Raw genomic sequence first — 26,942 nt, forward strand, 5'->3', positions numbered from 1 at the left:
TCACTCCCGCATCTCCCCTTTTCAGTGAGAGATAGCCAGAAATATCACCACCCCTTTTCCTACAAGACTGTGGAATGGACACTGACAGTGGGGAAATGTAATATGGGCTAGGCAGGTGCAGGCTACAGCAGCCCCACTCAGCTCTTGGTCAGCACTGCAGTGGGTCCCTCCCCCAAGCAAGCCACTGTTAGTGAGCAACTGTCAACCAGCCAACATTAGTGGTCCTGCTGAGCCATGGGTTGGTGCCACAGTGAGCTCCTCCCAATCTTCTGTATAAAAGGAGCCCAAATTTGAACAGAGGGAAGACAGACTTTGTTTTGGGGGGCTCCAAAATCACTGCAGATGGTGACTGTAGCCATGAAATTAAAAGAGGCTTGCTCCTTGGAAGAAAAGTTATGACCAACCTAGACAGCATATTAAAGAGCAAAGACATTACTTTGCCAACAAAGGTCTGTCTAGTCAAAGCTATGGTTTTTCCAGTGGTCATGTATGGATGTGAGAGTTGGACTATAAAGAAAACTGAGCACTGAAGAATTGATGCTTTTGAATTGTGGTGTTGGAGAAAACTCTTGAGAGTCCCTTGGACTGCAAGGAGATCCAACCAGTCCACCCTAAAGGAAATCATTCCTGAATGTTCATTGGAAGGACGGATGCTGAAGCTGAAACTCCAATACTTTGGCCACCTGCTGCAAAGAACTGACTCACTGGAAAAGACCCTGATGCTGGGAAAAATTGAAGGCAGGAGGAGAAGGAGACGACAGAGGATGAGATGGTTGGATGGTATCATTGACTCAATGGACATGAGTTTGAGCGAGCTCTGGGAGTTGGTGATGAACAGGGAAGCCTGTGTGCTGCAGTCCATGGGGTCACAAAGAGTCAGACATGACTCAGCGACTGAACTGATAATGCTCTACACCTATATATTTCATTACCCATTAGACATCACCATTTGGGGACCTAATAGGTATCTTGACCTAATATGTCCAAATCTTACTCTTATTCTCTCCATTTCCTTTGCCCTCCAAAATATCTCCTCCAACAGATTTCCTATCTCAGTAAATGGTAACTCTCAGAAGCATGGATCAAAATGCTTCAAAATCTTTAACATCATCGATTGCTCCCTCTTCCTCCCTCATGCATGTTTCTATGTGTGCATGCACAAATGTAGACACAGATTCAGATACATTGATAGTTCTTTCTTCAAAATATATTAATATTTATAATTTGACCACTTCCCACCACTTCTGCTGTTACCATTCTGGACTAAGCTACCATCATCTCTTTCTTAGAGTCTGTAATAGCTTTCTAACTTGACTTGCTTATGTACTTGTCCCCTTAAATGTATTCTCAGAGTTGCAGCCAAAATGAATCTATTAAAATGTAAGTCAGACTCAGTCTCTCTTTTGCTTAAGACTCTCCAAGTTTCCCATCTCTCAAAGAGTAAAATCCAAACTTCTCCAAAGAGCCTCCAAATGTCTATGCAATCTGATTATTTCTACCTTTCTTGTTAGGCTTCTTATTTTTCACCTCTCTGTCTCTCCACCCTCATTTAGTTTCAGCATGTCTCCCAAATGAGGTAATTTCCCACTTTCCTACCTCACCCACTCCCTTGTACCTAAGCCTAGAAAGAACCATCTGGTCAGCCAAAGCTCAATATGCAATCCATACTGTGTGTGTGTTCACTTTCTAGCTTGTTTATGTGAACATGAAAAATATAAGTATGCTTATTTTTAATTTAGCAAAGAATTTTCATACCAAATTATAGAATTTCTTCAGTATAACATTGGAGTTTCTTTTCTTTCTCTCTGCCTCTTTTTCAATCTTTTTATTTCTTTGTTCCCTACCCCCTCCCACTCTCTCCTTATTCTCTCCCTCTCTCCTATCTGTATACATTTCTACTGCTTTCTTTCCCTGTACTCTGTTCACTCTTTCTCTTAGCTGGTGAAGCACTGAAGATTTATTTTTAACAACAGTTGGACTTTGACTAGCTTGGGGAATTTCCTCCTTCTGCATGTTAGTCTCATATCTCTAAATTCCTTCCTGTCTGTTAATCCTACATCTGATCATGTAAAATACTTAACATTTATAAATAATACATATTATAGGTTTTATATAAGTTATACTGTGTAGAGCTGAAATGAAAGCAAGTGGGCTTTTCAAAAACTTACCAAATTAGCCATTATTTTATATAACTGAATATATTTTTTAAAATATATTCTCATTTTCTATTCTTTCTTTCAATTTCTTTCAGAGAAATTGTCTCTCTTCCAAAGAAGCAAAGAGGGTGACTTAAGATCAGTAAGGTGGTGGAATATGACAGTCCCAGCTTTAGAACCCTGTCATAAAAATGTGGTTTAGCAGCTAACCACGGAAAAGAACACATCTGTGAAAATCCCAGATCCAAGAAATAAAGCTGAAGCAGCACTCCCTCCCACCAACCCCTGGCATGAAAAGCAAGAAAAGCCACATTAGAAGGATAACAGAAGTGGTATCAGTTTTTGCTTTCTTCCCTCCCCCAGGCCAGCTCAGTTGCAGCACCTAAGAGGGTACCTTTGAATCTATGGTTTCTCCAGTGGGGAAATGAGAACCCAAGGCAGATACCGAGCTTTCCTGGTTGTTCCCCAGAGGCCCACTTCTGCCATGTGTCATGGGAAGGCTCTGGGAACTGCAAGACCAGATCATTTCAGGTCAGCTTGCACAAGGGGATGTAGTATAACTTACAGCCAACAGTGAGCAAACCTTGGAGGTGGTACTAGGACCCCTGCCAGTAACATCTCCTCGTCAAAAGTACAGTCAGCAGTCTAATCTCACCTGCAAGGGAACCCAACCTTTGAGAGCAGCATCTGAGAGAACCCAACCTCTGAGCACTAGCCCCTAGCTCTGGCAAACAGACTAGAACACACAGAGGCTCCACCCAACAGTGAAGCTCACTGCCAACAGCGAAACTCCAGCAGATCCCTCTATCAGCAGCAACCAGCCAGGAAAAAAGGCCACGCCCCCTGGTGCCTGTTGCCACACTGCAACAAAATGGCGACCTCAGCAGTTGATCGCCTCTGTAGCTATGCAGTAGTGGGGTTTTGGCGCCCCCGTCCACAAACTGGACATGCCCTTTGGTGTCAGTGGCCTCCCATGCCAAAATGGTGACCTCAGGGCTTAACTGTCTCTCTGGCTAAGCAACTGTGGTGTTTTGGTGCCCCAACCACAAAGTGGTGTCTATGAATTGGTCAAAACACCTGCTGCACTGCTCTTATTTTCTAATTTATCTTCACTTACCTATGTTCCATGTCTAAATAAATAATATACACAATAATAGTAATAAAAATTTTTCTAACAAACTTCAAATTTCTAGGAAAGATGCAAAACTAAGATCATACATTCAAATGTTCCTCTTAGAATATTAATGTAAAAGTTGCAAACAAGGGAAAATGAAATCAGGGCTGAAGTAGGGAGCGGTGTGAAGAACTGGCCAGAGAGTTTGACAAATTTAAGTTATTTATTTAATTCATGCTTGACTTTGGAACAAAGAAGGGTCCTCGACTTAGAATTACTGCATGTTGGACTTCCATGGTGGCACTGTGGATAAGAACCTGCCTGCCAAATCAGAGGATATGGTTTCTCTCTCTGGTCCAGGAACATTCCACATGCTATGGAGCAACTAAGCCATGTGCCACTGCTGAGTCGGTGCTCTAGAGCCTGTGAGCCACAACTACTGAGCCTGTGGGCTGCAACTACTGAGCCCATGTGCTGCAACTACTGAAGCCTGCACACCTAGAGACTGTGATGATAATAAGAGAAGCCACCACAAGGAGAAGCCCATATAACACAACAAAGAGCAGCCCCTGCTCTCCACACCTAGAGTGTAAAGTGAAAGGGAAGTTGCTCAGTCGTGTCCAACTCTTTGCAACCCCGTGGACTGTAGCCTACCAGGCTTCTCTGTCCATGGGATTCTCCAGGCAAGAATACTGGAGTGGGTTACCATTTCCTTCTCCAGGGGATTCTTCCTGATCCAGGGATCGAACCCAGGTCTCCAGCATTGGAGGCAGACGCTTTAACCTCTGAGCCACCAGGGAAGCCCACATACAAATATATATCCTATAGTCTTTTATGGTTTTGTATTTGCCTTTTTTACTCAATGATATATCTTGTAGATATTCCCATAGAACTTCCTCATTCCTTCTTACACCTGCATATTATTGGAGTTTACAAATGAATTTTAACATTAAATCATCTCTTCATTGATGTACTCTATATCATGTTTTCAAAACTAATTTGTGACTATAATCTAGTATCTGAAATAACCCTATTTGCAAATAAGGTCATATTTGGAGGTACTGGGGGTAATACCTTTGGGGGACACATAATTCAATCCATAAAATCTGCATTGCCAAGAGTGAAGGGAAACTGGCATTCTCATACACTGATAATGAGAGCATGAGTTGTTTAACCTTTTAGAATGGCAATTTGTCAATATGTATTAAAAAATTTTTAATGTGTCTACTTTCTGAAATAGCAATCTCAATATTCTGTTTTGATCCTAGGCAGGTAATTACATAGGAACAAAATTCTGTGGCAGATCAGGTGGTATGATATTCCCATCTCTTTCAGAATTTTCCACAGTTTATTGTGATCCACACAGTCAAAGGCTTTGGCATAGTAAGTAAAGCAGAAATAGATGACCTGCTTCTTGAGAAACCTGTATGCAGGTCAGGAAACAACAGTTAGAACTGGACATGGAACAACAGACAGGTTCCAAATAGGAAAAGGAGTACATCAAGGCTGTATATTGTCACCCTGCTTATTTAACTTATATGCAGAGTACATCATGAGAAACACTGGGCTGGAAGAAGCACAAGCTGGAATCAAGATTGCCGGGAGAAATATCAATAACCTCAGATATCCAGATGAACCACCCATATGGCAGAAAGTGAAGAACTAAAGAGCCTCTTGATGAAAGGGAAAGAGGAGAGTGAAAAAGTTGGCTTAAAGCTCAACATTCAGAAAACGAAGATCATGGCATCTGGTCCCATCACTTCATGGCAAATAGATGGCAAAACAGTGGAAACAGTGGCTGAGTTTATTTTTCTGGGCTGCAAAATCACTGCAGATGGTGATTGCAGCCATGAAATTAAAAGACACTTACTCCTTGGAAGGAAAGTTATGACCAACCTAGATAGCATATTAAAAAGCAGAGACACTACTTTGCCAACAAAGGTCCATCTAGTCAAGGCTATGGTTTTTCCTGTGGTCATGTATGGATGTGAGAGTTGGACTGTGAAGAAGGCTGAGCACTGAAGAATTGATGCTTTTGAACTGTGGTGTTGGAGAAGACTCTTGAGAGTCCCTTGGACTGCAAGGAGATCCAACCAGTCCATTCTGAAGGAGATCAGCCCTGGGTGTTCATTGGAAGGAGTGATGCTGAAGCTGAAACTCCAGTACTTTGGCCACCTGATGTGAAGAGCTGACTCATCTGAAAAGACCCTGATGCTGGGAAAGATTGAGGGCAGGAGGAGAAGGGGATGACAGAGGATGAGATGGCTGGATGGCATCACCGACTCAATGGACATGGGTTTGGGTAGACTCAGGGAGTTGGTGATGGACAGGGAGGCCTGGCGTGCTGCAGTTCATGGGGTCACAAAGAGTCAGACATGACTGAGTGACTGAACTGAACTGAAAATTCTATGTGGAAAAAGAAGGTCTTTGCAGTGTTGTTTATAGCATTAAAATAGAAAATAATTATAAATAATTTGTTAAATGAATTATGATCCACAAGTATGAAGCCATTAAGATGAAGATATCATTGAATTTCATAATGAAATGCTACATTTCCCACTGATAGCAACATTTGTCACTGTCAAGAATGCTGGCTATGGCCTCAGAGGATGGCATTTTCTTTTTAGAGTAACTAAAACAGATAATAAATAATATATGTCTATTGTGATTATTAAAATATTATTACTAACTACTTACAGCTAACAACAAAATACAAATGTTGGTGAGGATGTGTGGAAATGGTAACCCTCATGCACTCTTGGTGGGAATGTAAATTGGTGCAGCTACTATGGAAAACAGTATCGAGTTTCCTCAAAAAATTGAAAATGGAACTACCATATGATCCAGCAATTTCACTTACTGATCTGAAGAAAATAAGAACACTAACTTAAAAAGATATATACTCCCCCATCTTCACTGCAGCATTATTTACAATAGCCAAGACATGGAAGCAACCTAAGTTTCCATCCATGGATGAATGGATAAAGAAGATGTGATATATAGATATACAATGGAATATTATTCAGCCACAAAAAGAAGGAAATTTTTGCCATTTGAGACAACATGCAATGACCTTGGGTACATTATGCTAAGTGAAACAAGTCAGACAGAGAAAGACAGATATTGTATCTCACTTATATGTGGAACCCAAAAAACAAAACAAAAAAATCAAGCTCACGGATACAAAGATTAGATTGGTGGTTGCCAGAACCCAAGGGTAGGTGTTAGGTGAAATGGGTGAAGGGAATCAGAAGGTACAAACTTCCAGTTATAAAATAAATAAGTCTTTAGGGTGTTATGTTCATCATGGAGACTATAATTACTACTACTATAAATACTCTACTGCATATGTAAAAGTTATTGAGAGTATATCTTAAAAGTTCTCAGCGTTAAGAAAAAATTCTGTAACTATGTATGGTGATGGATATTAACTAGACTTGCTGTGGTGATCATTTCACAGCACAGACAAATATTGAATCATTATGCTGTACATTTGAAACTAATATGTCAATTATATCTGAAAAAAATATTACTAGCTTGTGTGTACATTTTACTTGAATCATGTACATAGTGACAAGAAAACAAGCCTACAATATAAAGTTACATAAAAAACAGCTTGTAAGACAGTATCAATATTATGGTCCCATTAATATAAAGATATATTTATGATTAAAAATGCAAACAGAACCTTCTTAAAGGTTACACACCAAACTGTATAATAATCAGTTAATGCACTAAATTCCTCTAAAAAGTTTTTTTCTAGATAGAATTTAAGAATATTTTAATTTACATTTTTTGCTTCTCTGACATTTCTAATTTTTCTATTATGAACGTGCATTGCCTGTGTGATAAAGGCTAAACAAATAGTGGTTTAATGAAATAAGATGGGACTGCTGAAATGGCTAATGATGGGTCTCAAAAGGTGATATCAGGTGAGCAGTACCAAGGAGGGATGGAGAAGTCAGGAGAATGAACAGATGTTGTAGCCCCAGGAACTCTCTCCATTCTGCTGGGTGGACCTCTGGGGTGCCTGGGATGCCCTTGGTCTTTAGGGGCTTGCCTTGCTGTGCTGGGATGCACAGACCCTTGATCAGGAGCCTGGGTACTCTCTGCCCACAGGCTGTGGTGGGAAGAAGTGGGGCGACTGATCTCAGAGAGGAGGTTGGTTGCAGCAGCAGGAGCACCCCAGAGCAGGAGGTAACTTCCATCCAAAAATGAAAGCATCACAGTAGGACAATGAAAGTACACTTTGCACATGCAGGCAGTGAAGGTCCTCCTCCCTCCCTCTGCTTGGGGAGAGCTAGACTAGCCAGGCGGAGACTTCCCTCCCACCTTCACAGAACAACTGACCTTCTCCAAAAGGTCATGTTCTCACAAACCTCTAGTCTTTCGAAACTCAGTGTTACCATTCTCAAGAATAGCCTTTTCCCACACCAAATTCTGAATCTCTAAATCCTGTTGTCCTTTGCATGCGTGCATGCTCAGTCACTTCAGTTTCGTCCAACTCTTTGTGACCCTATGGACTGTAGCCCACCAGGCTCCTCTTTCCATAGCATTCTCCAAGCAAGAATACTAGAGTGGGTTGATATGCCCTCCTCCAGGGGATCTTCCTGACCCAGGAATTGAACCAGTGTCTCCTGCATCTCCTGCATTGCAGGAGGATTCTTTACCCACTGAGCCACCTGGGAAGTCCCCTGTTGTCCTTTAATTCTTTTCAAATATTGCTTTTTTTAGGTTGCCTCCCCTGGTCTGAGGATGGAGGGAGAACAAAACACAGACATGCTGTAACACCACAAGGAGATGGAACAGCAGTGTCCAGCTAATGAAAAAAAGGACAAGAGTATCCTACTTTGTAACTTCCATGGAGACAAGTGTTGAAAGTTCCCACCCTTTTATGTAAAAAGTACTGTAAGACATGTGGGCTCCTAAGATATACTCCATTTTGCCAAATACCCTAAAGTTAGTTGGGATTCAGGGTGTCTCCTTCCTAAGGCTCCTACAACTGGTAAGTTTCTAAATAGACATGACTTAAGCCTTAGAAAGCATCACTACGAACAAAGCTAGTGGAGGTGATGGAATTCCAGTTGAGCTCTTTCAAATCCTGAAAGATGATTCTGTGAAAGTGCTGTACTCAATATGCCAGCAAATTTGGAAAACTCAACAGTGGCCACAGGACTGGAAAGGGTCAGTTTTCATTCTAATCCCAAAGAAAGGCAATGTCAAAGAATGCTCAAACTACCACATAATTGCACTCATCTCACATGCTAGTAAAGTGATGCTCAAAATTCTCCAAGCCAGTCTTCAGCAATACATGAACCGTGAACTTCCAGATGTTCAAGCTGGTTTTAGAAAAGGCAGGGGAACCAGAGATCAAATGGCCAATATCCGGTAGATCATGGAAAAAGCAAGAGAGTTCCAGAAAAACATCTATTTCTGCTTTATTGACTAGGCCAAAGCCTTTGACTGTGTGGATCACAGGAAACTGTGGAAAATTCTGAAAGAGATGGGAATACCAGACCACCTGACCTGCCTCTTGAAAAATCTGTAGGCAGGTCAGGAGGCAACAGTTAGAACTGGACATGGAACAACAGACTGGTTCCAAATAGGAAAAGGAGTACGTCAAGGATATATATTGTCACCCTGCTTATTTAATTTCTATGCAGAGTACATCATGAGAAACGCTGGGCTGGAAGAAGCACAAGTTGGAATCAAGATTGCCAGGAGAAATATCAATAACCTCAGATATGCAGATGACACCACCCTTATGGCAGAAAGTGAAGAGGAACTAAAAAGCCTCTTGATGAAAGTGAAAGTGGAGAGTGAAAAAGTTGGCTTAAAGCTCAACATTCAGAAAACGAAGATCAGGGCATCTGGTCCTATCACTTCATGGGAAATAGATGGGGAAACAGTGGAAACAGTGTCAAACTTTATTTTTGGGGGCTCCAAAATCACTACAGATGGTGACTGCAGCCATGAAATTAAAAGACACTTACTCCTTGCAAGAAAAGTTATGACCAACCTAGGTAGCATATTCAAAAGCAGAGACATTACTTTGCCAACAAAGGTCTGTCTAGTCAAGGCTATGGTTTTTCCTGTGGTCATGTATGGTTGTGAGAGTTGGACTGTGAAGAAGGCTGAGCGCCGAAGAATTGATGCTTTTAAACTGTGGTGTTGGAGAAAACTCTTGAGAGTCCTTTGGACTGCAAGGAGATCCAACCAGTCCATTCTGAAGGAGATCAGCCCTGGGATTTCTTTGGAAGGAATGATGCTGAAGCTGAAACTCCAGTACTTTGGCCACCTCACGCGAAGAGTTGACTCATTGGAAAAGACTCTGATGCTGGGAGGGATTGGGGGCAGGAGGAGAAGGGGATGACAGTGGGTGAGATGGCTGGATGGCATCACTGACTCGATGGACGTGAGTTTGAGTGAACTCTGGGAGATGGTGATGGACAGGGAGACCTGGCGTGCTGCAATTCATGGGGTCGCAAAGCGTTGGACATGACTGAGCAACTGAACTGAACTGAACTGAACTGAAGGCTACAGAACAAGTCTCTAAGTTCCATTTATCAATATCCTAGGAATAGCCATTGAGAGGACCTGGCAATGTTTGCCAGACACACTTGTTTCTGAAATGGGAGATTCACTTAAGAAAATAATTCCATGGCTCATTCCTGGACCTCCTGGCTGTGTTCTTGCCACCTTTGTATTGGCGGAGTTAAGCAATATTTTCATGAAACCTTTAGGTCAAAGTTTAGCTCTCCCAACATTGTGGCTTCCCTTTGCTTTCTCTTCTATCACAGGCTAGCCTTAAAGACCTTGATCTTCCAACTCACCATGAGACAGCAGGGCATCACAGTTAAAAGCATGGTCTTGGAAGCCAGTCTGCTTGAGTTCAGCTCTTGGCTCTGACATTACATAACTGTGACAGAACAAATTACTAAATATCTGCATGCCTCAGTTTCCTTAACCTAATGCTACCTACATCACAAGAATGTTTTCTTATCATAAGTTATTATAAGCATTTAAAACAGTGATGGATATGTGCTACAGGTTACAAAATACTTGTTAAATAAATAAATACCTGTACTAGACCGGATTATTTCTGTCCCAACAACATGGCCCAGCAGGTCATACTGATTCAGTCGAGAGCCATCTTGCGCCACTTCCACAGATTTGTTCTTCCCAAGAGTCCAAGAATAAACGACTTCAGCTGTTGTATAGGCATCTAAGGCAAAAAAAAAAAAAAAAAAGTCAACAAGGAAAACGGAAGGGAAAAAAAATGATTATCTTTGATAGTAAACTCATATGAGATTGAAATACAACTCTCATCCCAAAAGACTTTTTAATATGTGGTCTGTCTTGAAATGAATTACATTTATCCATGCTTGTATTAAGTACTTGTTGAATAATTATTAATAGTTTACTGTGGACACTATTGCCAACATCCACTGGATTGCAGAAAAAGCAAGGGAATTCCAGAAAAATATCTACTTCTGCTTCATTGAGTATACTAAAGCCTTTGACTGTGTGGATCACAAAAAACTGTGGAAAATTCTTAAAAAGATGGGAATAAACAGACTACCTTACCTGCATCCTGAGAAACCTGTGTGCAGGTCAAGAAGCAACAGTTAGATCCAGACATGGAACAATGAACTGGTTCAACATTAGGAAAGGAGTACATCTAGGCTGCATATTATCACCCTGCTTATTTAACTTATATGCAGAGTATATCATGCAAAATGATGAGGTGGATGAAGCACAAGCTGGAATCAAGATTTCCAGAAGAAATGTCAATAACCTCAGATATGCAGACACCACCCCTATGGCAGAAAGTGAAGGATTAAAGAGTCTCTTGATGAAAGTGAAAGAGGAGCGTGAAGAAGCTGGCTTAAAGCTCAACATTCAGAAAATGAAGATCATGGCATCCAGTCCCATCACTTCATGGCAAATAGATGGAGAAACAGTGGAAACAGTGGCAGACTTTATTTTTGGGGGCTCCAGAATCACTGCCAATGGTGACTGCAGCCATGAAATTAAAAGACACTTACTCCTTGGAATAAAAGTTATGAGCAACCTAGACAGCATATTAAAAAGCAGAGACATTACTTTGCCAACAAAGGTCTGTCTAGTCAAGGCTATGGTTTTTCCAGTATCATTTATGGATGTGAGAGTTGGACTCTAAGGAAACCTGAGCACTGAAGAATTGATGCTTTTGAATTGTGGTGTTGGAGAAGACTCTTGAGAGTCCCTTGGACTGCAAGGAGGTCCATCATAAAGGAAATCAGTCCTGAATGTACATTGGAAGGAGTGATGCTGAAGCTGAAACTCCAATAGTTTGGCCACCTGATGTGAAGAGCTGACTCATTTGAAAAGACCCTGATGCTGGGAAAGATTGAAGGCAGGAGGAGAAAGGGACGACAGAGGATGAGATGGTTGGATGGCATCACTGACTAAATGGACATGAGTTTGAGTAAACTCCAGGAGTTGGTGATGGACAGGGAGGCCTGTTGTGCTGCAGTCCATGAGGTTACAAAGAGTCGGACATGACTGAGCGACTAAACTGAACTGAACTGATTCAAAAATCCATGGGATGCAGCAAATACTAAGAGGGACATCTATGGCAAAAAAAGCCTGTATCAGGAAACAAGAAAACTCTCAAATACACAACCTAACCTACCATCTAAAGGAATTAGAAAAAGGGCAAAGAAAACCAAGAGTCAGCAGAAGGAAGGAAATTATAAAGATTAGAGGAGAAATAAGTTAAGTAGAGACCAAAAAAACCCCCACAACAATGGAAAAGATCAATGAAGGCAAGAGCTGACTTTTTTGAAAAGATAAATGAAATTGCTAAGACTTTAAGCCACTCATTAAAAGAGAGGGAGACCCAAATAAACAAATTAAAAAATGAAAGAGGGGAAATTACAATGACTATCACAGAAATACAGAAAATCATAAGAGAATAGTATGAGCAGTTATATGCCAACAAATTGGACAACCTAGATGAAATGCATAAATTCCTAGAAACATAAACTCTTCCAAAACTGAGTCAGGAAGGAACAGATACTCTGAACAGACTGGTCACTAGTAGGAAATTAAATCAGTAATCAAAAAACTCTCAAAAAAACAAAAGTCCAGGACTAGACAGTCTCACAGGGAAATTCCACCAAATATATAAAGAATTAATATCTATCCTTCTCAACTATTCCAAAACATTGAAGAGTAGAAAACATCCCCAAATTCATTCTACAAGGTCATTATTACCATGATATCCAATTAGACAAAGACACTACAAAACAGAAAATTATAGGCCAATATCTCTGACTTTTATATAGATATAAAAATCTTCAATAAAATATTATCAAACCAAATCTAGCAATATGCAAAAAAGAACTATATACCATTGTCAAGTGCAAATTATTCTAGGATGCAATCATGGTTCAGTATCCACAAATCAATCAATGTGGTACACCTCATTAACAAAAAGAAGACAAAGGCACATGATCATCTCAATAGATGTGGAAAAATTTTACAAAATTCAACACCCATTCATAACAAAAACTCTCCAGAAAGTGAGCATAGAGGCAACATATCCCAAAATAATAAAAGCCATCTAGGACAAACCCACAACTAATGTTATAGTCAATGGTAAAAAGCTGAAAGCTTTTCCTCTAAAATCAGGGTATAAGACAAGGATGCCCAATCTCACCATCTTTATTTAACATAATATTGGAAGTCCTATTCACAGCAATCAGACAAGAAAAAAATGGCATCCACATTAGAAGGAGGGAGATAAAATGGTCACTATTTACAAATGACATAATACTATATATATAAAATGCTAGTCACCACCAGAAAAGTATTAGAACTAATAAATTAATTCAGCAAAGTTGTAGGATTCAAGATTAATATACAGAAATCTGTTGCTGTTCTATACACCACTAAGAAACTATCATAGAAAGGCAAATAAACAATCCCATTTATATCAAAAAGAATAAAATATGAAGGAATAAATTTAACCAAGGAAATGAAGGATCTATATTCTGAAAACTATAAATCATTAATGAAGGAAATGGAAGATCACACAAACAAATATAAATGTAGCCAATATTGATGGACTAGAAAAGTTAATATTGTTAAAATGTCCGCATTGTTCAAAGAAATTCACAGATTTAACACAATCCCTAACAAAATACACATGCCATTTTTCACAGAACTAGAACAAATAGTCCTAAAATTTGTGTGGAAGCACAAAAGACCCTGAAGAGCTAAAGCAATCTTGAGAAAAAAACCACAAAGCTTGAGGCATCATGCTCTCTGACTTCAGATTGTATTACAAAGCTCCAGTAATCAAAACAGTATGATACCACACAAAAATAGAAATATAGATCAATGGATCAGTATAGAAAGCACAAAAATAAACTCATGCACCTATGGCAAATTAATCTATGACAAAGGAGGCAAGAATATACAGTGGAAAAAAGATAGCCTCTTCAATAAGTGGTGCTGTGAAAACTGGCAGCTACAATGTCAAAACATTAAATCAGAACACTCCTTGCACACTATATACAAAAATAAACTCAAAATGGACTAAAGACCTAAATGTAAGACTGGAAATCATAAAACTCCTAGAAGAAAACATAGGTAGAGCAGTCTTTGACATAAGAGTTAGCAATATATTTTTGGATTGTCCCTTTAAGCAAAGGAAACAAAAAGATAAATAAACACATAGGACCTAATTAAACAAAAAATTTTGCACAGCAAAGGAAACCAACTAAGAAACTTGATTTAAAAATATAGAGAAGACCTGAATAGACATTTCCCCAAAGACATATAAATGTTCAATAATTAGTCACCTGAAAAGATGCCCAATATTACTAACCGTCAGAGAAATGCAAATCAAAACCACAATAAAATATCACTTCACATGAGTTATAATGGCTGTCGTCAAAAAGATCCCAAATAATAAATTTGGAAAGGATGGATAGACTTGGTAAGGATGTTGAGAAAAGGGAACACTTATACACTAGTACACTGTTAGTGGGAATGTAGATTGATGTAGCCATTGTGGAAAATAGTATGGAGGTTTCTCAAAAAACTAAAAACAGAACTACCATATGACCCAGCAATTCCACTCCTGGGAATATATTTGCAGAAAATGAAAACACTAATTTGAAAAGATATCTGTACCCCAGTGTTCATAGCAGCAGTATTTGCAATAGGCAAGATACAGAAGCCAACTTAAATGTTCAACAGATGAATGTATATGATATAGTGTGTGTGTGTGTGTGTGTGTGTGTGTGTGTGTGTGTGTGTGTGTGTAAATGGATACTGTTGTTTAGTCACTAAGTCATGTCCAACTCTTTGTGACCAACATGTACGGTAGCCCGCCAGGCTCCATCTGTCCATGGGATTTTCAAGGCAAGAATACTGGAGTGGGTTGCCATTTCCTTCTCCAGGGGATCTTCCTGACCCAGGGACCAAACCCACATCTCCTGCATTGGCAGGCAGATTCTTTACCACTGAGCCAACCAGGGAAGCCTAAAATAGGATATTAGCCATAAAAAGAAAGAAATTTTGATATTTGCAACAACATGGATAGACTTTGAGGCTTTTATGTTCAGCAAAATAAGTCAGACAAAGAAAGACACATACTATTTGTAATCACTTATATACAGAATCTAAAAATTCCAACAAACTAATGAATATAAGAAAACAGAAACAGACTCCTAGATGCAGGGAACAAACTAGTGCTTATCAGTGGGGAGAGGAACTAGGCAATGGCAAGATAGGGGTAGAGGATTAAGAGGCACAAACCACTATGTATAAAGTACATAAATTATAAGAAAATACTGTGCAGCACAAGGAATACAGCCAATAATTTATAATAACTTTAAATAGAATATAATTTATTAAAATATTGAGTCACTAGGGTATACATCTGAAAGTAATATAATATTTTAAATTAACTATAAGTTTTTAAAAAATGAAATAAGGGTTTTAGTACATAGGCTATAAGGTCTGTGGGCATGACTGAAATAGAGATGACATGGCCAGACGTATGCTCTAGAAAGACTGTTCAACCAGCAGTATGGATGACTGGTTGGAAAGAATGAAACTAATGCCAAAACAGTAGTTACAAAGGCCATCACAATGTTTTGTGTGAATGGCATTTAGGACAAAATATATAGTATTAGTGGGATGAATTGAGTGGAACGGGGAGGAGATCTCAGTGGCAGGTTATAACTATGGCTTGGCTTCCCTGATAGCTCAGTTGGTAAAGAATCCGCCTGCAATGCAGGAGACCCCAGTTGGATTCCTGGGTTGCGAAGATCCCCTGGATAAGGGATAGGCTACCCACTCCAGTATTCTTGGGCTTCCCTTGTGGCTCAGCTGGTAAAGAATCAGCCTATAATGCGGGAGACCTGGGTTTGATCCCTGAGTTGGGAAGATCCCCTGGAGAAAGGAAAGGCTAACCACTCCAGTATTCTGGCCTGGAGAATTCCATGGACTGTATAGTCCATGGGGTCACAAAGAGTCAGACATGACTGAGTGACTTTCACTTTCAAGAAAGGAAAGGAGGAAGTGTAAGGAAGGATTCTAGATAACCATGAGTTTGTAGCTTTTGCAAGTACTTGACTCATGATGGAATTCATTCACCTATCGGGGAATAGAAATCTTTCCCTTCAGGCCTTCTCTTTCTTCTCTTCTCCCTGCCTGTCCCATGGGTTTCTTTAAACCCTCAATTTCCCTCCCAGTCGAGTCCTTCTCCTCAAGTTCGATCTTTTTTTTTCCCCCATGGAGGAGCAGACTTAGAGAGGTGTGGGGAATGGATGCTGCAGAAAGGAGACTTATCAGACAATAAGAACTACAGCACTCCTAGAATGGCCCCCTTAACATATATTGTATTGGCTATGATGCCACAAGCATCTGCTTGCCTTTGGTTGCTTTGCCAAATGCCTCCTTCTGTTACTTGAGCCTTGGTATGTGCCAGGCTCCAGGAATATGAGAAGTAAAAATCAGTCCTGCCACAGTAGCACAAATGAGCAAGAATTCCCTTTGAACTCATACTGTCAGAAACTGCTTGCTTGCTTGCTTGTTTTATTCAGTCACTCATATACTGAGACATTATAATAGATGGTTAATGTACAGAAGTCATAAGACATTTGAGGTCCCAACCCTTCATTGAACTTATAAGTCTAGTACAGAAAGAAAATATGTAAGTAAATAAAGAAGATAATATCGTACAGTGATAAGTGCTATAAAAAATGAAACAGAGTTTATGAGGTGGGGAGGAGTTTAATTAGATACAGTGATCAGAGCAGATCCCTTTGAGGGGGTGGCTTTTTAGCAGAAAAATGGAAGATGAGCAAAAGCCAGAGTTCGATGGAGAATATTTCATGCGCCAAACAAACAAAAAACAGAAAGTGTAAACTCTTCCGAGTGGGAAATATTCTGCAGTGTCACAGTGTTCTAGGAACTGGAAGAAAGCCAATGGAAAGGGGAAAGAGATATGAGATGAGGTTGAAGAGGTTAACGACAACCTGATCACAAGATCTAAACCAAGACACAAAACACAGAAGGTTTCAGAGAAAAAATACCCAGCTTGGTTTGGGCATATTCAGTAAGAATACAAGAGTTCTGATGAACATAACAACTACAGCCTAAGGTTGGCATACTATGAAACCAAGTGGAAATAAACACTCCATAGGTTTATAACTAATTCAAATACTTAAAACTGTCAAGATTTTAAAATATCCAAAGTTACAGGGTAAGTTATAGGCAAGTATGCATGTGTGCCAAGTTGCTTCAGTTGTGGCTGACTCTTTGCAACCCTGTGGATTGTAGCCCACCAGGCTCCTCTGTCAGAGAGTTACTGGCAAATCAGGACAAATTTGGACTTCTGGCATGAGGTATATGTGTTTATGCAGCTATTGAAATGATCATGTGGCTTTTTTGTCCTTTACTTTATTGATATGGTGTATTACATTGATTGATTTTTGGATATAAAGGCAACTTTATATCCCTGGAATAGATCTCACTTGAAGATAGTGGGTAATTCATTTATAGGCTTTTTTATTTGTTTTTTATTTTATTTATTTTGTTGAAGACTTTTATGTCTATAGTCTTAAAGAATTCATAAAGAATATTTGTCTGTAGTTTTCTTGTGATCTTTGGTTTTGGTATCATGGTAATACTGACCTGACTGTATGTTCTTCCTCATCTGTATTATACAAGACTTTGGGAAGACTTAGTGTTCATTAGTCTTTAAATGTTTGATAAAATTCAATGGTGAAACCATCTGGGTCTGGGTTTTTGCATGTGGGAAGTTATAAAATTACTAATTAAGTCTTTTGTTATAGGTCCAGTAAAAATGTCTACTTTTTTCTCAGTCACTTCCAGTAGTTTGTGTATTAGTAGTAATTTTTCCATTTCATCTAGGCTCTCTCATTTGTTGACATGTAATTTGCAGCTTGTGTTATTTTATAATCCTGTTTATTTCTGTAAGATCAGTAGTGATGTCCTTATTTCATGATTTGATTATTCTCTTGTTTTGTGCGTCTGTGTTTTGTATTCTCTCTTTCATCAGTCTAGCTAAAGGTTTATCAATTTATTGATTTTTTCAAAAAAACACTTTTACATTATTTGATTCTGTTTAATGTTTTTCTATTTTCTGTTTCATTTAATTTCACTCTAATGTTTATTATTTTCTTCTATCTGCTTGTTTTGAATTTAGTTTGCTCTTCTCTTTCTAGTTTCTTAAGGTGGAAGTTCAGGTTATTGATTTTAGATCTTTCTTCTTTTTGATACAGTCTTTACAGTTATAAATTTTCCTCTAAACACTGCTTTAAGCTGTATTTACATTGTACATAATTTTCATTAATTTCAAAATATTTTCTAATTTCCCTTATGAATTTTTCTTTGACACATTTTTTTTTGTTTAGGAATATGCTGTTTAATTTCAGCATATTTGTGAATTTCCCAAATTCTCTTTCATAATTGATTTTCAATTTCATTCAAGTGAGGCTAGATAACACACTTCATATGGTTCCAGTACTTTTAAACTGACTGCACCTTGTTTTAAGGCCTAACATACAGTTTACCATAGAAAATATTCCATGTGCACCTCAGAATAATGGGTGTTATTATTTGGTAGAGTGCAATATAAATGCTGCTGCTGCTGCTGCTAAGTCGCTTCAGTCGTGTCCAACTCTGTGCAACCCCATGGACTGCAGCCCACCAGGCTCCTCCATCCATGGGATTTTCTGGGCAACAGTACTGGAGTGGGGTGCCATTGCCTTCTCCAATATAAATGCTAATTAGACCTAATTGGTTTGTATTGTGTTCAAGTCTTCTATTTTTATGTTGATGTTCTGTCTAGTTGCTCAATGGAAGTGGAATATTAAAATGTTTAGTTTTTTTTATTATTGAATATTCTATTTCCCTTTTCTATTATTGTCAGTTTTGCTCTGTGCATTTTGGGTTTCTAGGTGCAATCATCTTTACAATTGTTATATCTTCCTGATGAATTGATCCTTTTTATCATTATGAAATCTTCAAGGCTTCTTCAGAATGGGGGTGAAGAGGATCAGAACATGGTTCTCTCGCCTTATTGAGAATCAGCCATTTCTCTTGACTAACAACACTCCTCAGACTGTTGTGAGCCTTTGCTTAGAGTTTGGAGAAAGTTTATTTTGACAACTTTTGAAAATGCTCTTGTTGCTTTTATTGAAGAGTGGATTTTCAGAAGTTCTCACTTTACCATTCCAGAATTGCTTCCTTATTAGTTTTCAAAGTCAATATTAACTGCCCACTTAAGAATTTAAACCACTCTCTCCTTAATATACTTAATTTGCTTCTAGGACAGTATGTTCCCTTAAGTTTCCTCTTACTACACCTGTCCTATCCTTCACATTTACTGAGTTATTCTCTTCTCTTTAGCCTCTAAATGTTATAGTGATTCAGGAAACAGTCTTTGACACTCTTATCTACATGCAGTCAACTCCTCCAGCCTTATGGCTTTAAATACCATCTAAATGGATGAAACTTCAATTAAATATCCAGTCTGCTGGCTCAGATGGTAAAGAATCTGCCTACAATGCAGGAGACCCATGAACAATCCCTGAGTACGGAAGATCCCCTGGAGGAGGGATTGGCTACCCACTCCAATAATCTTGCCTGGAGAAACCATGGACAGAGGAGCCTGGTGGGCTACATTCCATGGGGTCCCAAAGAGTTGGGCATAACTGAGAGACTAATACATACTAGATATCTTTCCTGAAGCCAGACTTACATTCCATATATTCAGCGCCCAGAAGCACTAGTTGTGTCCCTTATCAAGCATAAACCCCATCAAGTGTAACCACTATCCTGACTATTGTTTCTATGTGTGTGTAATTTCCTTCCTGGCATTTATTGGGAAATGTATATATTTTATTGAAAATCAAATAATGAGAAAAATAGTTGAGAAATAAGCAAACTGGAAACATAATTCTCCTATAAAAATTAAAGCTTAACAATAGACATAGAATCATTACTGGATTAAAGAAATCTACTAATGTCAAGTCAAAGCAAGAACAGGAAATGCTGGCACACTGAGTCAAAAGTGTTGAAATTCCAAGTATCAGCACAGGAATATATGTTGATCTGATCACTTGATTTTGCTTATCATAAGTGTATGTTTATAGCCATTACTCCTTGGAAGAAAAGTTATGACCAACCTAGATAGCATATTGAAAAGCAGAGACATTACTTTGCCAATAAAGGTCTGTCTAGTCAAGGCTATGGTTTTTCCAGTGGTCATGTATGGATGTGAGAGTTGGACTGTGAAGAAAGATGAGCACTGAAGAATTGATGCTTTTGAACTGTGGTGCTGGAGAAAACTCTTGAGAGTCCCTTGGACTGCAAGGAGATCCAACCAGTCCATTCTGAAGGAGATCAGCCCTGGGATTTCTTTGGAAGGAATGATGCTAAAGCTGAAACTCCAGTACTTTGGCCACCTCACGTGAAGAGTTGACTCACTGGAAAAGACTCTGACGCTGGGAGAGATTGGGGACAGGAGGAGAAGGGGACGACAGAGGATGAGATGGCTGGATGGCATCACTGACTCGATGGATGTGAGTCTGAGTGAACTCCGGGAGTTGGTGATGGACAGGGAGGCCTGGCGTGCTGCGATTCATGGGGTCGCAAAGAGTCGGACATGACTGAGCGACTGAACTGAACTGAACTGAACTGATACTGCTAATGGTGAGTCATTTTTAGTCTTCTTGCCTGGGAAATCTCATGGACAGTGGAACCTCACTGGCTATAGTCCACAGGGTCACAAAGAGTTGGACACGACTGAAGTGAATTAGCATGCATAGCCGATTAACAATGTTGTGATAGTTTCAGGTGAACAGCAAAGGGGCTCAGCCATACATATATATGTATCCATTCTCCTACAAACTCCCCTCCCATCCAGGCTGCTAAGTAACATTGAGCAGAGTTCCCTGTGCTATACAGTAAGTTCTTGTTGATTATCTATTTTAAATGTAGTGTGTAAATGTCTATCCCAACCCCCCTAACTGTCCCTTCTTCCTGGCAACCCCAGCAACCATAAATTCATTTTCTATTACTTTTTTATATATATCATCCAGCAGCAGCCCTATGGTCAGGGCAAAACTTGAATTCCAAGCTGCAATCCGTGGCCACAATTGGAAAGTACCACCAAGAATGAAGGGGCTTCCCTGGTGGCTCAGATGGTAAAGGATCTGCCTGCAATATAAGTGACCTGGGTTCAATCCCTGGGGTGGGAACATCCCCTGAAGAAGGGAATGGTAACACATTCCAGGATTCTTGCCTGGAGAATCCCATGGAAGGAGGAGCCTGGCAAGCTATAGTCTATGGGGTGGGAAAGAGTCAGACACAACTGAGCAACACACACACCAAGAATAAAGGAGGTTGTACCCTATCTCCAGAACTTTAGTCTTTTCAATCCTTATTGCTCAACAGTTCTAGGTTTCCTAATTGTTCGTGAGGGGAGCTTGTTCACTCACGAACAACTCTATCCTACATAGAATGGAAGTAATACTTACCTAACTTGATAGTAAATCCATTAGGACAGAATCTATAAGTCATCCTTGAGTTCTCTTCTTGTGATAATCTATATCTAATTCATTGGAGGATGCTTTGGGATTGTCCTTCACGATGTGTCCAGAATTAGAATCTTATCACTTATGCCACTATCACTCTGATATGAGCCATCATCATCTCTCAACTGAAATATTACAATAATCTATTAACTGGACTCCCTGCTTCTATCTTTCTCATACTTATTTTTAACAGAGTATCCATAATGATTCTTGAAAAATCAAAATCAGATAATATATCTAAATATTCCAATAACTCCACTTTCCCTCAGAATAAAATTCAAAGCGCTTTACTGTCCATCAAGACTGCAGATGACCTGACCCCCTCTTTGATCTCACATCTGGCACTTTGATGTTCTTTAACAAGTCAGATACATTTCTGACTCAGGGTCTTGTCCCTGGCTGTTCCCTATAACTACAGTATTATTTCCAGAAATATCTGTCTTGTTAAATCTTTTGCCTCCTCAAACTTTCTGCCCAAATGTCACTTTTTCAAAGAAGACTACACTGATTACTTTATTTTAAATTTCAATGGCAATGCCTATCTTCCACCTAGACATGATTGACTCCACCTTCTTCTGCAGTACTTTTATGTCTTCTTATGGTGTGTCTCATTTTACAACATACTTTATACTTTAATTTTTAATCTAGTGTTTATTTTCTCTTTTGCCATCACTCTCTCCTCTATATAAGCTCCACAAGGGCAGGGTCTTTGTTTTATTCATGGATGCATTCCAAGCTCCTATAATAGAGCCTGGCCTACAGGAGATAATTTGTAAATTTGGACAATGATTGAAAAAAAATATGTCACACGTAATTATTTGGGTCTTTTCAAATGCACTTTCTACATTAAAATACAGAGATAAATATAATTTAGAGATGATAAACACAGACTATGATATATTGCTCCAAGTGTAGTTCAGTTCAGTCACTCAATCATGTCTGACTCTTTGCGACCCCATGGACTGCAGCACACCAGGCCTCCCTGTCCATCATGAACTCCTGGAGTTTGCCCAAACTCATGTTCATTGAGTCAGTGATGCCATCCAACCATCTCATCCTCTATCGTCCCCTTCTCTTCCTGCCTTCAATCTTGCCCAGCATCAAGGTCTTTTCAAATGAGTCAGTTCTTCGCATCAGGTGGCCAAAGTATTGGAGTTTCAGCTTGAACATCAGTCCCTCCAATGAATACTCAGGACTGATCTCCTTTAGGATGGACTGGTTGGATCTCCTTGCAGTCCAAGGGACTCTCAAGAGTCTTCTCCAACACCATAGTTCAAAAGCATCAATTCTTCGGCACTCAGCTTTCCTTATAGTCCAATTCTCACATCCACACATGACTACTGGAAAAACCATAGCCTTGACTAGACAGACCTTTGTTGGCAAAATAATGTCTCTGCTTTTTAATATGCTGTCTAGGTTGGTTATAACTTTCCTTCCAAGGAGTAAGCGTCTTTTAATTTCATGGCTGCAGTCACCATCTGCAGTGATTTTGGAGCCCAAAAAATAAAGTCTGCCACTGTTGCTCTGATGACTCCCAAGTTAAACTTACTCTGAAATTCTTAGTCAGAAACTCACTCAAATTCTACTCGATTTTGATTTTTCTAATTATCTGAAAATGGGCTATGTATGTACTTATTTCTCTGCCAGATTTACAGCTATTGGCAAGGGCAATACTCTATTAAAAGGAGAAAATTTCCCATCTCTTACTGTTTATCATTCGCTGTAGAGAATTAGATAGAAGTATACGAAGATGCACATAGAATAGGAATTTTAAAAATATAAACACCTTCTGTTAGAAGGATCTTGTCTTTAGGAACATATTATTGTGCTTTATATTAGCTCTGTCTTGGCTTGTCTTATGGATAATTTAGGAAACAGATGTTAATGTTATAAGCTAATGACAAAGAAATTAGTCTAAAATGGTGAAATAACGTTTGCTTCCTAAAATGAAAACTCTATTAAAGGTTAAATCTCCTCCTGATCAGTTAGTACTACTCCACCCCACTCCCCTTCCCCACTTACATACTAGCCCAAATTAAAACTCTCAGCTTTTGAAATTACTAAGGGACAGAATAGGAACTATGTCATTTTTTTTGGAGGAGGGGAGATCAGAAAACAGAAAGTAAGAAAATACATACAGCTTCCAAACTTCAGTGGGCAGGCATGCACATCCATAGGAAAATCTTCCAAATGCATGGGACACTCAGCATGAATTGTTAACCTAAAAGGAAGAACAGAACATGAAATTAAGCTAAAATGAATGGTATTAAACATGGAGATAGGTTTCCATTCACCAACAGTGGAGTGCTGCTAAAAAAAAACAAAAATTTGTTTGTTTAGGTTCACTGAGATCTAAGATTTTATGAACACAAGGGATGGATTAACTGGACTAGAGAGCCTCTCAAAGCAGCATTCAGTATTCAGATTTTTAGATCAGATATGAATCCATTTTACCACCTTTAGGAAAACAAATATCATTTATCTGCCCTAGCTGAGCTCCCTTAGCTACCTGCCCACCAAAGCAGCATGGAAACACCAGGTTCTGAGTCATTCAGTCCTGATAGCAGTTTAATTGCCTGTGTGAGTGTGTGCTGTCACTCAGTTGTGTCTGACTCTTTAAAACTCCATGGACTGTAGCCTGCCAGGTTCCTCTGTCCATGGAATTTTCCAGGCAAGAATAGTGAAGTGGGTTGCCATTTCCTTCTCCAGGGATCTCCCCACCCAGGGATCGAATTCACATCTCTTGCATCTCCCACATTGGCAGGCAGATTCTTTACCACTGTACCACCTTGGAAGCCCAGCAGTTTATTTCTGAAATAATTCTCCTCAGCAGGCTATCATGTGAATTAAAAAAATTGAGAGACTGCACTGGAGAGGAGGGATGTGTAGAAAGGATACCTTTAACCTGATAATAAGCACAAAAGATGGCTCTGCTGAAGGTGATTCTTGCAGAACACATACACATATTTGCACATTCATGTACACACACAGCAGCTGGCAAGAAAAAAAAAATTACAAAGTTTATGGAGGACATCAAACACCTTAAAGGTCAAGTATGAAGAACTCATGTGCTCTTAATAGGGACAACATGTAGGAGAGACTGTTCACAGATTCCTCAATCGAAATCTAGACTGGGTAAGACTTGCCATACCCACATACTCAATCTCTAGCATTACTGTCTAAATAATCAGTTCTAAAATTTCCTGTCTTTTTCCTTCATATATTTTGAGCCTCAACTTTCTTTGTCCTAGGAAGTAACCTGCTATGTGGAAATGGGAATTGCAAAAATTCATAATTATTTGACAGCTAACTTTGATGAGCTTTTTCTAGCTAACCTGTATACCCCCTGGTTATACTGGATTCAATCCCTGCCATCCTCTTAAGAGTTTTAGGTGGCCAACTGGCAATAATCTCTTATCCTGGCTAACTGTTAAACTTGATAAATGTGTACCACCTCATAAATGATCACAGTAGCAATACTGGATACTGCTCAAATCAGGCTGACTAAAGCAAACATGCTCAGGTGTTTATTAGCAAGAACTCTAGGCTGGAAGGCAGAAACCAAGTGTGTGCCCTTTAGCAAATATTTACCCACCTCTTATTTTCCATTTCCTTATCTAAATAGTAAGAGGTTAAAACTAGATGGCAAGTATCCTTGCAGCTCTAACTAATCCCTTGGATATTTATAAAATTTCCCATGTGTCTTGGACAAAAGCTCAATTCTCAAGTCAGCCTGCAATATTCCACCAATCTACTCTTTATTCCTAAGGCATAAGTAGGGAATTTCAGGACTCAGAGAACCTGATACAAGAGAAATATCCTTCATTGAGAAGCCTGCTCCTGTTGGATACATAAAAGATTTCATGAGGGCTTAATAAAGAAAACTGTGTTCCTTTTATCCACTTATTATTAGTATTTCCAAGATACTGCCTATTATGAGTAATGCCAAGGGGAAACTACTTTATGTCTACCCTGTTGTCCTGAGGACATGGCAAATATAACTACAACAAATAGATTATCAAAGCCAAGATGCAAAAGGTACTGATTTCTGTTTAGAAGAACTGAATTATAATAGCTTTCCTATTTTCATTCCCATCCACTTTATACCCATTTTACCTAAGCACAGATAAGTAATGATAAAGCAGGTGTTGGTGGGAGTAGGGTACTTCAAAAGCCAGATTATGCTGTGGTCTTTTCACTGGTACTTAAATGCATCCTAATGCCTTCTCTCCACCTTGTACAACTTTTAAGACCCCTTCAACCTTTTTATGCAGCAGAAAGCACCCAGACTAAATTCAGGCTAATATACTCATCACCACAATCTATGCCACAAAATATCCATCCTCTTCAAAACTTTGCTTCTACCCTCTTTTATTATTATGTTGAAAGTGAAAGTCACTCAGTCGTGTCTGACTCTTTGCGACCCCATGAACTATACAGTCCATGGAATTTTCCAGGGCAGAATACTGGAGTGGATAGCCTTTCCTTTCTCCAGGGGATCTTCCCAACCCAGGTCTCCCACACTGAAGGCAGATTCTTTACAAGCTGAGCCACGAGGGAAGCACTATTATTATGTTGTTAAATTAAATTATTATTTTGTGACAAAACACTTAACATAAGATCTGCCCACTTAGTAAATTTTAAGAATTTAACACAGTATTTTTAATTCACCCGAATAGATATTAGCCAAAGAAGACATACAAAATGGTTAACAGGGACTTGAAAAGATGCTCAACATCTCTACTCATCAGGGATATGCAGATTAAAACCACAATGCGATATCACCTCACATTTGTTAGAACAGCTGTCATCAAAAAAGATAAGAGATAACAAGTGTTGGTGAGGATGTGGAAAAAAAGAGAATCCTCCTACACTGTTGGTGGGAATGTAAATTGGTACAGCCCCTATGGAAAACAGTAGAGAGGCTCTTCAAAAATTAAAAATAGAACTACCATGTGATCCAGCAATCCCACTTCTGGTTCTCTGTCCAAAGGAATTGAAATCAAGATATCAAAGAGATATCTGTACTCCCATGTTTTATTGCAAAATTATTCACAATAGCCAAGACATGGAAGCAAACTAAATGTCCATTAACAGATAAGTGGATAAGAAAACGTACCTACATACAATAGAATATTATCCAGCCTTAGAAAGAAGAAATCCTACCATTTGCAACAACACTGATGAACTTGTAGGACATCATGCTAAGTGAAATAAGGTGGACAAAGACAAATACTGTAAGATATTACTCATACGCAGAATCTAAAATAGTCAAATTCACAGAAGCAGAGAATATAATGGTGGTTGCCATGAGCTGGAGTGAGCTGGGAGGTATTAGTGAAAGGGTACTAAATTTAAGTTACACAAGATGAATGAGACTTACAGATATACGAGACAGTGTATTAGAAAGCAGAGACATTACTTTGCTAACAAAAGTCTGTATAGTCAAAACTATGGCTTTTTCATTAGTCATGTATAGATGTGAGAGTTGGACCACAAAGAAGGCTGAGCATCAAAGAACTGATGTTTTCAAACTGGTCCTGG

General features: G+C 39.2%; 1 protein-coding gene across 1 annotated transcript in view; it reads right to left on the reverse strand.

Annotated features, from left to right (window-relative positions):
• Positions 1-26,942, reverse strand: part of GABRA3 (gamma-aminobutyric acid type A receptor subunit alpha3) — a 240,934-nt gene that overhangs the window by 31,441 nt on the left and 182,551 nt on the right. Inside the window, exons 6-7 of the mRNA XM_019956417.2 lie at positions 23,537-23,619; positions 10,352-10,495 (exon numbers count right to left, since the gene is read on the reverse strand). Coding sequence (XP_019811976.1) covers positions 10,352-10,495; positions 23,537-23,619 — 227 coding nt within the window. The remainder of the gene's footprint in view (positions 1-10,351; positions 10,496-23,536; positions 23,620-26,942) is intronic.

The sequence above is a fragment of the Bos indicus genome, chromosome X (assembly GCF_029378745.1).
Source record: "Bos indicus isolate NIAB-ARS_2022 breed Sahiwal x Tharparkar chromosome X, NIAB-ARS_B.indTharparkar_mat_pri_1.0, whole genome shotgun sequence".
NCBI classification, from domain to species: Eukaryota; Metazoa; Chordata; class Mammalia; order Artiodactyla; family Bovidae; genus Bos; species Bos indicus.